Source organism: Adiantum capillus-veneris, chromosome 22 (assembly GCF_014529385.1).
Source record: "Adiantum capillus-veneris isolate H3 chromosome 22, ASM1452938v2, whole genome shotgun sequence".
Taxonomy (NCBI): Eukaryota; Viridiplantae; Streptophyta; class Polypodiopsida; order Polypodiales; family Pteridaceae; genus Adiantum; species Adiantum capillus-veneris.
Genome location: NC_140952.1, coordinates 8,218,272 through 8,230,811, shown reverse-complemented (window position 1 = coordinate 8,230,811; position 12,540 = coordinate 8,218,272). Strand labels below are relative to the sequence as shown.

The 12,540-nt window shown below is 42.4% G+C and overlaps 1 protein-coding gene across 1 annotated transcript; it reads left to right on the top strand.

Moving 5' to 3' along the window:
• Positions 1-5,280: 5,280 nt before the first annotated feature.
• LOC147428885 (protein ROOT HAIR DEFECTIVE 3 homolog 2-like) lies at positions 5,281-9,591 on the top strand. Its single transcript, XM_086495261.1, has 15 exons — positions 5,281-5,356; positions 5,425-5,487; positions 5,567-5,623; positions 5,717-5,875; positions 5,961-6,029; positions 6,126-6,217; positions 6,455-6,533; positions 7,284-7,449; positions 7,558-7,682; positions 7,756-8,018; positions 8,115-8,385; positions 8,467-8,571; positions 8,652-8,746; positions 8,824-8,920; positions 9,026-9,591. The coding sequence occupies exons 4-15, from the start codon at positions 5,741-5,743 to the stop codon at positions 9,287-9,289; spliced, it is 1,761 nt and encodes a 586-aa protein (XP_086351387.1). The 5' UTR covers positions 5,281-5,356; positions 5,425-5,487; positions 5,567-5,623; positions 5,717-5,740; the 3' UTR covers positions 9,290-9,591.
• The last annotated feature ends 2,949 nt before the right edge of the window (positions 9,592-12,540 follow it).

Genomic DNA, 12,540 nt, shown 5'->3' with positions numbered 1-12,540 from the left:
TTTTAGGATTCCTCAAACTTGGTTGCAAAGCAACTCGCTCAATCTTTTCCCTGTTGTTGGGTGATAAGCGTGAAGCTAATGGTTTCACCTTCTTTGCTACACTCTAATATTTAGTTTAAATGTAAGACCGCAGGGGACTGGACCATGCAACTCTCCACCCAACCGTGCCATATATAGACTCCTAGCCCCTAAATATAGTGCCCCTTGACCGTATGTCCGTCCTGGCCCTTGGCCCTGCCCTTGGCCTGACATTACTTCCCCCTTGGAGAAGCGTTTTTGTCCTCGAAAACACAAGTGGTAGTATCTTCGTAAGAACACTGATGTTTTCCTTATTGGCATCCTCTACACGGGCAAATTGTCCATATACCGATACCTGGTGCAGTGAGGAGGTTCAATGAAACCAAGAGCAACATCTTGATTTTCAACATTGTTGTCCTTTTGCAACCACCCGTATCTAAATGGTAACTCATGATAACTCATGTGAGTATCTTGAAAAGTTCATAGCTACTGAAAGATAGAATAGGGAGTGTTCTCATGTCAGACTTCTGAACCTTTTGGAACACACAAAACCACATGTTCACCCCTAACAAAGGTTACATGCCAACATACTCTGTCAGCACACCTACTAAGTCCTTGACTTATGAAACTATCGGTATCCAACCCCACCACAACAGGTGTTCAAAGTTGAAAACCTAACCTAAGCAAATTCTAGAATAAGGAGAGAATCACCTATTCAGAATGCATTGTGCTAATGTATGATCTTAGCAGATCCTTTAGCACGGTTTACTAATGTATGCGCTTAGCATATCCTTCAGTACTAAATAGAATACTTGTCAGCTGCCTATCCAACGTAGGATGAATAACAGCAGTAAGAGTGAGGTACTTTCCCCAACCACTTACAGACAGTCTTCCACGACTGACGACAAACTATGACTCAATCATTGAGTATCCAGCCATATACTCGATATGGAATGGAGACAACCAACTAGGTTGAAGGTAGATTGGAGGTTCCAGCAACCAATCGCTAACATCCATACTCAGCCATCACCTTGTATGGCAGGGTGTAAACTCATACGAAATCTACAAGAGAGATTGCACTAGCAATGCAAAAGGGTGCAGAAAGAATAAAGTCCATGGATTTGCATGCCGCTCCAAATAAATTTGTGTTAAACACTAGGCCCATAACACCTAGTGTGCATGCATTTAACACAAACATATCCAAGCCGCAATTCCATGACGAGACTTTCCACGATACTTACATGAAAATCTTGCAACAAAGTTGGACCATAATAGAATGTGACAACCTGGTCACACCTAGGAACCAACCATGAGACCTTCTCATGAACGTAGCATACTTTGCAACAAAAGTTGGACCATAATAGAATGTGACAACCCGGTCACACCTAGGAACCAACCATGAGACATTCTCATGAACGTAGCATACTTTGCTATATGTAGAAACGACCCTCCGTTAAGGTGGTTTCACAGCACTTGTAATCACAACAAGTCTGTACTTAGTACCCGACAATTTTTTGCCACTGAAATTGTTCCTGATACTGTGTGCGTCAATTGGTCTAATGAACGATGCGACCAGCACCTAGGGACTTCGTCGCGACACATCATTTCGAATTGGGCGCCAGTGTCAGTCCCAGAGACTCATATTCTCCACATGTGGAATATGTCTCAAGTAAGGATGCCAGGAAAAGTCACATCCATCAAGTACGAGTTGTACTTGTGTGTGGAGGTAACTACGAACACTCTGCGACACGAGTGAGAGGGACCCTCATTATCATGCTCCACACTGGCTAAACCAAACTCCTTGAGTTCCTAGACCATGTTGTATCCCATGTGACAACATGTGCCAAATCGAGCCCTACAAGTAGGTTCATAACAGCATAAGGCAAAAAGGTAGATTGGACACTTGGCCCAAAATACTTTGTGCCGACATGCCCTTGGCATGGCTCTGTAACATTCAAGCGTACTTATACGTCTTGAAAAAAAAACAAGCAAAGTATACAAAAAATGGAATAACACCAAATTAATAGATGTGTACCAGGAGGTTTGAACGAAATGTTCACTTACCAGTATTCAAACGAAGAGGAGCACATCTCCTACCTGAAAAACAAACAACATTGCACTGGGAACCGTGGGTGTTGCCTTCGCAATCCAACCCCTTTGGTTAAAATCTACGTAGTCAAACCCCTTGGTAAGACCCTTTAAGACCCTTTGTAGAAACTACTCAACTAGCAGGTAACGGCAACCAACATAGGTAACCGTGTACATAATAAATCAACTTGAAAAGTTGAGTTTGTCCGCTACCGCGTAGTAGATTGCGAATTCTTTCCTTGAAAGTCTAGCTGAGAGAGATCAAACAGTGGGAATCCTCAATGCAGCTTGCTTGTGCATTAACGTCGATGTATACTTCCCTGGGTAGATCTGTTCAATCTTGAAAACAATCACCCCAAAGAATGTCAATAGTTGGGTCTTACCCTTGGCCTGGTAATGGCTCTTAGCCGGTGTGGCTCATAGCCCTTATGCAAATTAGTGTTCAATGGACGAACCGATGAAGACTAATTTGAGTAGCATATTAGCCACATGCTAGCTGAGAGTTAGAGCACCTTGGCTCAGGCTGACTCACGAGCAAAACACGTATCAAAAGCTTCTTAGAAGATTTTTCATTTTTCCCTTAAAGAGAAGGAGAGAGAAGAAGAAGAACATGCTGGGCTGAGGATTTTTTCTTAAATTTCTAGAGTGTGTGCCCAATCTGTGTGCTTTTACGCATCTTATGCCTAACTTGCAGCTTATCGTATAAGCATTCCACAGTTTTCCGGTATGACTCTCTCATCAAGAGAGGTAACAGAAAAACACAAAACTCATCATTCCGACCCACGTACCTTGGAGGGGTCGTGATTGTATGAGGGCAACTTAGCATTGACACTTTGCCCGTGAAATAAGTCCTAGATTTAGGTTCCTTTTAGTGTTGTTGTGTGTTAATAGCAACCAACAATCATGGTAAAAAAATCCATCAGTTTGACAAAGTTGCGAGTGTGATAGCGGAAGCGTAATGCATGAAGTGGTAGAATTGAATCCACCTCGCTAGCATGCCTTGCATGCAGAATTGTAAGCCCTTGCCGAGAGTGATGGCCTCAAACGTGAGAACCAAAACCATAAGTGCCTTGCACAGTTTAAACTGGTAGGGATTCTGTGAGCTGATATTCCCTATTTTGCCAGTTCCCAAACTTGTGTGCCAATGCCCTTGATTCCAAATCAATGGCAGTATCGCGGCACAAGGGAGAAGCCTTGCTTCGTATAAAATTTCCAAAGCACTTTGCTTTGCACAATGACAGTAATTGCCAAGTAAAGTGTAAACATGGACAAAAAAAAAAAGAAAAACTTAAACTTGGCTAACCTGGTCGTTGTTGCTGCAACCAGTTGTCATGAAATTTGGAAGGAAAAACTCATTCCAAAACGCCTCATAGCCATATCTGCGCAGACGCCCTCGTATAGCGTATACACCTGTCTGGTACATAATGAAATAACCTGCAATAGGAAATAACCTGCAAACACATTGCCTATTCCTTCCCAATTGTGTATGCTCATAGCATATGCCAAAAGTGGGAATCTTCAATGGCAGATGCCCAAATTGAAGCCATGCTTCACATAATTACTTTTGTTCGCATAGCCAACAGATGCTTCTGCTAGGTGTTAGTGCCATTACCCGTGACAAGGTACATGATGTGTGCGATGATGCATAAGTATAAACTCCATGCTTCACCATTTTGGATTGTCTCCATCTACTGACGTGCGGAAATAATTTGCCGAAGAGCCATGCCCTAGCAAATTTGGAACCGCAAACTCAAAGATGGAGAAAGAAAGACTCCTGTCAATCTGCCTGAACTTCAAAGCGCTGGCCATGTTGAACATGTTTGCACCTTTTGTCAAATCTAACAGTAGGCCATGTCGATCTCCTTGAGATACTAAAACAGTGCCAATGTGCTATGCTTTGGCAGCAAAATAGAACCGTTGAGGAGCCTGCTCTGGAGCAAGGAGGTCGGTACTCAAGCCATGCTTGATTCTAATCTTGAAACCAATCATTGGACCCTTGCCAACAATTTACGCATCAAATTTTTATTGCTTACGGTAATTATCACAAGCCGTGATTGTGCTTTGTGTGCCGAAAGTGTATGCGCATTTGTTGCATGCCATAACTATACAGTATATTCCAAAAAAAATTGCCAAACAGATTCAAAAGCTACTACATACCGTATTACTGATGACGAATGCCGACCCGCCTTGCCGGCTTCTTGCACTTTGCATGATTAGATACTGACGTCAACTCGCCTTGCGAGCTTCTTGCTTTCGGTATGTAAACTTGTGCAAGCATTGAAATTTCTACAACTTTGTGACAAACAAAAATGCTAAAGGAACTCTACGTACCTTTTGGGAATTCGATTTTGGACTATGTCATGCAACCATGGCCAGTGCCTTGTCGATGCCCTTGCAAACGGCCTTCGGCGACCTTTCAGGCCTTTGCATTCCCTTGATTTCAGATGTGTTGCGGATCTGAAGTTTTCTGTTATGGTAGTGACATGCCTCGGAAAGCCAAAGGCGAGCACCTTGGCTTGGTACCTTCATGATACCGAGGCCTTCCCATCCAACGAGTGTAAGCTCGTCTCTTAAATCGCCATGCTCAACCGGTGTGTACCCACCCTTGAGCCCTAAAATCTTTAGGGCGCCCAAGCTTTGGGACACCTAGATGAAAAAAACAAAGTTTTGCAATCCGATGCTACCGCCGCAGGCGAGGATGATGACGATGCTCTTGCTATGGTGCTCCAACGATGGTGCCCAAGTGTCGAAAACTCACCCCCTGCCCAGCACGCAACCAACGAAATCGAACTTGCAGGTTTTTGAGGTGGTCGACAGACCCCGCTTTCCCCGTTAAGAGATGCTGCACATGTGGTCCTCGATTCCCCAATCTTCATCTTCCTTGGCTCTGCAGGGACTGCTTCCCACGCCTGAGATTCATGCAATTACCTCTTGCATGCTTCATGCATGGCGCCCATCTCCTTCCTCCTTCCGCAAGGCAAGAGCCATGCTCAGCCATGGCAATATGCACGAACGAGAGAGAGAGAGAGAGAGAGAGAGAGAGAGAGAGAGAGAGAGAGAGAGAGAGAGAGAGAGAGAGAGAGAAAACAAGCGCATGCACTCCTTGATTTGGAGCTTCAGAATGGTTGCTTTTTGTCAAGATGCTGTTCAACAGTGTATGTTCTAAGGGCTTGAGCGTGTTTCTGGTCTTTGTTGTGTTCAGACTCCACTTGAAGTGCTGGAGCGCATCTTGCGGGAGGATGTGCAGAAAGTGAGTGCTTTCTTTAAGCTGAAGTGCTTGCTTAGAATTTCTAGTGACCATATTGTTCTTGCATGCAGATTTGGAACTCTGTTCCAAAGCCCGCAAAGCATGTTTCTACTCCTATCAGTGAGTTTTTCAATGTGAGTATCATCTCTTTAAGATGTCTTGGCTGGTTTCTGTTTCTATGTGAAGGTATTGATGACAACATGCTTCTGTCAGGTTGAAGTTACTGCCTTATCTAGCTACGAAGAAAAGGAAGAACAATTTTTGGAACAAGTTAGCTCTTGATTCAAAGAGTTTTTTAATTTTATCATACTCTGGCTCGGTTACAAGCTACTGAGTATCGACCTTTATGGATGATTGGGGCAGGTTTCGGATTTAAGACAGCGGTTTATGAACTCTATATCACCAGGTGGTCTTGCTGGAGATAGAAGAGCTGTTGTTCCTGGGTCAGGTTTCCCTCTCAGCACACAAGAAATCTGGAAAGTGATTAAAGAAAACAAAGATCTTGACTTGCCTGCTCACAAGGTTCAATTTTTATCTGGTTGTCTTGGCCTCGTCTGAAGCCGTATGAGTATGAAGTTATTGATGTCTTTGTGTGGATAAATGTTAGGTGATGGTTGCCACAGTTCGTTGCGAGGAGATCGCAAATGAGAAACTGATGGAGCTAGCTGCAGATGAGGTTTTGTTTCAATGTGGAATGAACTTTTATAGTTTTCATGGTTTGGTCTTTAGTGAAGGTTAGAACTCAGTTTTAGTTCCAACTTTTGCTCTGAAGGAATGGAGGACTTTGGAGGATGACAGTAGAGCTGCTATTGTTCCAGGTTTTGGAAGGAAGTTAAACAATGTTCTTAGCCGTCACCTTTCCAGGTGTGTTTTCAGCAGCCTCTTTTGGCAGAGCTCATGTCTTGTATTTGTATTTTCACATCAGACCGAGATTTCTAGACAAGGAAACCTTTGGTTCCATTCACTTCTCTGGCTGTAGAGTTTTTTGATGCACCAAGGACGACTGCTTCTTCTACTTGGTTGTTTATACCGTTCTAAAACACATTCACAGCACTTGTTTTGATTTGAATCTGGTTTCTTTTTTGTGGCTCAATGGATTAGATATGACGCAGAAGCAGCCTTTTTTGATGAGGGCGTGAGAACAGCAAAGCGGCAGGTTTTACTGAAGAAAACGCTGGAGGTAATTTTCAATAAATTCTACTGAAGGACTTTATTCTTTGCTATGTAAATGTTGTATAGATTGCACTGAGAAGAAACATACTCTTGCACACATTCAACTGTTCAGTATCAGGACAAAATTGCATACTCTCCTTTCCAGCCCCTGGCTGCTTCGATCACCCATTTCATAGATGCCCACAGTTGAGGGGTGAGGGTTTGCAGTGATTCGAGAATGGTTTTTGCGTTGGATGCTTTTAGGTACAGTTAAGCAGTCGGGCTTGTGCAGCCAATATGGCTCTAGAACAGCAGGGTTATTGGCAGATGTAGAGAGAGGTAGGGGCTAAAATAGGTGCAGTTTCCAAGGGGCGAGAATGTGCAGGCAAGATGGCTTGGAGCAGCAGCGGTATGGGCTGATGTAGAGGGAGGTTGGTGGCCGCAAAATGCTAGGAGGAATGCTGGCCAGAAAATGCCGGAAGCTCCTCCTCCCTGCCCTTCAATATGGACAGCTCCTTGTAACTTCCAAAATGTGAAAAACTGTGTGAATGTTGCAGATTGTGGTAGGATACGTTATTTTATTATTCAATGACTAGTTTTAAGTGATTGCAATGGGACGTGCATATCTTGCTTCTGCATGCTTGTGTGTCTATTCTATATAACATGTAGCTATACAAAAATTGCTTGTCATTGATTGATTCTGGTTTCACTCTGTTTTCATTGTGATTCTGTAGACGGTAGTATTTTTAGGACATGTTTTGAATTATTCTTTTTGTAGATGCTTTACCCTTCGTATCAAGCTATGCTATCACACCAAAGATCGAAGGCATTTGACAAATTCAAGAAGGATGTAGTAACATCTTCTTCCAACCATGAAGGTTTTGCAGCTAAAGTTAAGGATTGTTCAGCAAAGTGCTTGGCAGAGTTTGACCGAGGCTGTGCAGGTATGGAACATTCTTATATCTGCCCCCAGACGTAATTTCATGTCTGCATGACTTGTTGAGCATTTTGTAGAAACTGGAAGCACTAAAAAAAGTTGTGAAATGGTTTAGACGCATTTGTCCAAATTGCTGGCTGGGATGCTAGCAAAGTTCGAGAAAAGCTCCTCCGAGATATTGATGCACATGCGATTGCCTTGCGGGCTGAAAAGCTTGCAGATATTGCAGCCCAATTTGAGGTAAACCTTTCTTGCAATACAGTGCTGGAAGGAAATTGATTCTAGAAAATATCAATAGATTGGTTGTGTGCAGAAACGCCTTGAAAGAGGTCTTGGAGACTCTGTCTCATCTCTACTTGAGGGTGCCAAACCTGACACCTGGCCTGCTATTAAGGAGTTACTGGCTCAAGAAACAGAAAGTGCAACAGCTGACCTTTCTGCAGTTCTTACTGGTTTTGAGCTGGAGGAGGAAGAAGAGCACAGGATGGTTAGCAACCTGAAGCAAGCCGGAAGGCAGATCGTTGAAAAGAAGGCAAAGGAAGAAGCAAGCCAAGCTTTAGTACGTATGAAAGAAAGGTAATTATGGTTGCTGGTCTTTGTCCTTAAGAGCTACATGGATTTATTTGGCATGTCAAATTATGTAAAGTGGGGATTGTTACAAATGTTGAACAGGTTCAACCAAGTTTTCAGCTATGGTCCTGATTCTTTACCACGGGTTTGGACTGGCAAGGAGGATATGAAAGCAATTATCCGAAGTGGCCGTGTGCAGGCGATCAAGCTTCTCTCCATTCTTGCAGCTTTACAACTGGATGATAGGAAGTTTGACCATATAGAGAGTGGGCTAACTTCTTTAGTGAGTGATGCAAGTGACTTGGCGCCGGAGGGTGGAATCCTTCCTGTCACAACTGGCTCTAGTTTGCTTGCGTCAAGCACGTGGGAAGGAGTAAGCTTAATTTTTTTTGATAGTTTACATTCTGTTCAGTGTCAAACATATCTAAGAGTAATTGTCGTTTCTCATATGCAGATACCAGCATCTGAGACATTAATAACACCTGTCCAGTGCCGAGGCCTATGGAGGCAGTTCAACAGGGAAATTGAATATACAATTTCTCAAGCAATTGCAGCTCAGGTTGGTGCTCTTCATGTTATTGAGGTAGGGCAAAGATCACTTCAAACACTTATAGATTTTTGGCTTTTGTTTCTGTGCAGGAGGCAAGCAAGCGCAGTGCTTCATGGCTACCTCCACCGTGGGCTATTCTTGCCATGATATTTTTGGGATTCAACGAGTTCATGATGCTCTTAAGGTCCTCTTTTAAGGGAAACAGCAATTGCCACAAAGTGAATGTTTTGAAGGAATACTAATCATGTTGTTGTCTTTCAGAAATCCGTTGTACTTGCTTATAATGTTTGTATTATTCTTACTCGGGAGGGCAGTGTGGGTACAGCTTGATGTTGAAAGAGAGTTTCAGCATGGATTTGTGAGTCTTTATTCTCATAGAGGGTGCACTTGCTTTTAGGTCCATGCTTTCTGACTTGTCAAGCAATCGTGGTCTATGCTCTCATGAAATTGTTTGCTTATTTAGTTGGCGGGAGCTTTATCGGTATCCGCAAAGCTGTTGCCAACCTTCATGAACTTTTTAAAGAGGCTGGCCGAAGAAGGACAGCAAATGGCGAACAGTGCAACTCACAGTGACAATAGCAGCATTACATCCGGCAATTATACAAGACCGGCGTACAAGCAGGTACCTATGCAAGAAATGGCATCTTATACAGACTCTAGTGAGGACTCATTCAGCAATGGGGATGATCGAATGAGGTTTCGACAAAACGCTAAGCTCGCTTCTTAATGGGAAGTTGCTGCAAGGATGATGGGTTGTCCCAAGATCTTCAGGAGTGCCACATACTGCCTTTGGAATTTCCTTTCCTTCGATTGAATTTATGGTAAGGTCCTTTTACAGAGGTCACGATGATGTCAGGCATACAAGCTTAAGCTCTGAGAGATGCTTTACCAAAAGCTGGCTGTGATTGTAAGCTAAGTTTTTAAGTGAGAGAAAAGATGTAACATTTTTGTGTTGGGCAGTATTCAATATAACAGCTATTGCAAGCTACAATTCGAAATTATTGGAGATAAACACATCTATTTATTTTTGACCGTGTCTTGTACAAGGAAACCTATCTGTAGAGATAGTTAACGTGTTTTTTTTGGATTTTTTTCACGTGTGCAGATCTAAAATAAGTAAAATTGGCTTGGTTGTGAGGCCAGCTCAAGATTGGTGGTATACTTGACAGCCTATGATCTCTCCAAATGCAATCACATACACTTGCACCTTGAAGGCATGTGACATTTCACAAGATATGGGCAAAAAAATTCACGATGATATTGTTAGTCAAGGGTTGTTGAAAGAAGACGTGCTTGGAAGTGCCATGGTCAACTTGTATGCCCGATGTCATGCACTTCATAAAGCACAAAAGAGTACGCAGCTTGTCCGGGAGTTTCTCTTGGAATGGCTACAAATCAAAGAGAGAGAGGGAGAGGATACCTCTATGGAGGAGTGGGATAAATATGGGGAGAGGGAAAGAGAGAGAGAGAGAATAATCCATGAAAGAGAGAGAGAGGGAGAGGATACATAGAGCAACTAAGAGCTCTCTCTCTCTCTCTCTCTCTCTCTCTCTCTCTCTCTCTCTCTCTTCATGGGCTCTCTCTCTCTTCATGGATTATGGTCTTAGTTGCTCTATTTCTCAATAGAGGTGTCCTTTCCCTCTCTCTTATTCATGGATCTCTCTCTCTCTCTCTCTCTCTCTCTCTCTATCTAAATGTATGGCTTATGTAGATAGTGTTGGCATGCTTAAGCACCTTTGGAGGCCTTGTCATTGTACCATTGGTAAGAGCGAGTGAGACTTGTCGTAGGTGGGTCATGCGAGCTAGTAGTGTCATAAGAGTAAGGAAAAGTTTTGCAAAAGAAGGGTGGACAAGAAATTGATTACAACGTTAGGAACCTTTTTTCAAACTTATGTTTGGAATCTTTCTTGATAAGAACCTCCTGTTGTCGAGCGGAAGCTTCATGCGCTTTCATGTTGTCACCTTGATTGGAACCATTTCTAGTGGTGAAGATACTTCATGAGCTCTCTTGTTGTCCTTTTTGTGCCTTCATTGGTGGAGGCTATTCTTTAGGTAATCTTAATCCCTTTGACCAATTTATGGAGCCAGTGCTTTGTCATCTTGAGCATTCCGCTTGGTAGTCAGAGTTGAGAAGGATTTACGTACCTAATTTGTTGTTTTGGAGCTACTTTGACGAGGGTGAGGAAGAAGGATGTTGAGGTGATTTGAGTTTGGATCAAACACCTATTATTTGTACTTACTGTTGTACTCTTGACAAGGTGCGTCTCTCTCTCTCTCTCTCTCTCTCTCTCTCTCTCTCTCTCTAGGAATGTACACGGTTGAACAACAAATTGAACAACTATGTATAACGGCTAGAAGACCAATATTGGATGTGAACATGAAAAGCCTATAGCCAAGATGTCAAGTCATGTTAGAGAATTAGACAATGAATGTTGCCGCGAAGAGCATCCTTCCTCTCAACTGACTTAACACGAATTTGAACGCCACTTGCACCATTGAGAGTAAATATTGAGATGCCAAGCTTAATATATGGTATGCTTAGATGACTTCTTGCCTACTATTGTCATTAGCACGAGGATTATCGCTAGTGGTACTGCAATTGGACTGCATCGACACGATTTATCTATGGAAAGAGATGGCCACTTATCTTGTCAGCTCACTCACTATTGGTTTCACATTCCACTTTGTACATAGTTATTGTTACATTGTATTTTCCTTGTATGTTTTGTAGATCTTTTGATTATTTTGAGTAGTGAAAAAGAAGAAGCAAGTTTTGGTCTCCATCTCTATTGTGTGCTCTTTTGGTTGTGTGTGTGAGCTTGTAACAACTCAACTCTCTCCATCTCGATCTCTGTACATGTTATAAGCGTCAAGTTGTGGCCAAGGAGCTATGAGTGACAAACAAGAGAAGCACAAGAAGTAGTTGAGGATAAGGGTTTCTCCATTCTGCTCCCTCGTATATTGGTACTACACTCATCCTTGAGATTCTTGGGAGGCGTCGATAACGATATTTAGTCCAATGATTTTAGTTGAGTATCGTATGCTTGGGATTCTATGTAATCATTTGGACTAGCAACCAAGTATCAGTTTTAGATGCGTTTGAATCTCCATATAAAATTAAGAGTGTGTTTGTGTGCAATAACGCAGATGTTCAAGAATCAATAAATCTCCTATTTTGGTGTTACAATTTTTATAGCTACTTCATTGTAGCGTTGTCGTGTTGTAACAAGTACATAGTGGGAACAAATGCTACAAGATCTATCTTGCAACATTTTAGATACATAAGTATATTTCTTATAATGTACATATGCATATCTAAGAATAAAAATAAGCTTTCTATATCATCCTAATATTTATCTCAAGGGTAACATATTTTCACTTTACCGTTAGAAAGCAGTATGTGAAAAATATCAATAGCTCCGCTTCTTTAACTTGAGGCAAAAAACATTGGTTCTTTCTTTTTACTATCTCATTATCATCTCACACCCTAGTTAGATCCTATATCTAGGGTAACTTTATATATATATATATATATATATATATATATATATATATATATATATATATTGTGGTGTGTGTGGCCACTAGGTGTCCGACCACCTAGTGTGGGAAGACACCCTAGGTTCTTGGCATGTAGGGATTTCCTCTAATATAAGGATGTGCACTCTCATAGAAGAGGCACGCTCATTGGGTCTCAATCTTGCTCTACATTTGGATACACCACATTGGTGGAGGAGACGGGCATGCCCTAGGCAGTTAGGGGCGTTTCTTGCTTTTCTTGCTAATTCCCTGAGCCCGCTCATGACGTTCTTGCTTGATACCGGAGAGAGAGCTTGATACCGGAGAGAGAGAGAGAGAGAGAGAGAGAGAGAGAGAGAGAGAGAGAGAAGAGAGAGAGAAGATCACAAGGCAAAGGCCATTGTGCTTCCAGAGTTTTTCCCGCAGCGAGACGAACAAGAGGTGGTCTCACCCTCGAAG

Excerpts from the sequence above, each read along its gene's own strand:
- LOC147428885 (XM_086495261.1), top strand. The coding sequence starts at position 5,741 with ATGAACTCTATATCACCAGGTGGTCTTGCTGGAGATAGAAGAGCTGTT. Across the intron at positions 8,386-8,466 it reads CGTCAAGCACGTGGGAAGGA|ATACCAGCATCTGAGACATT; the intron begins GTAAGCTTAATT and ends TCTCATATGCAG. Across the intron at positions 8,572-8,651 it reads CTCAAGCAATTGCAGCTCAG|GAGGCAAGCAAGCGCAGTGC; the intron begins GTTGGTGCTCTT and ends GTTTCTGTGCAG.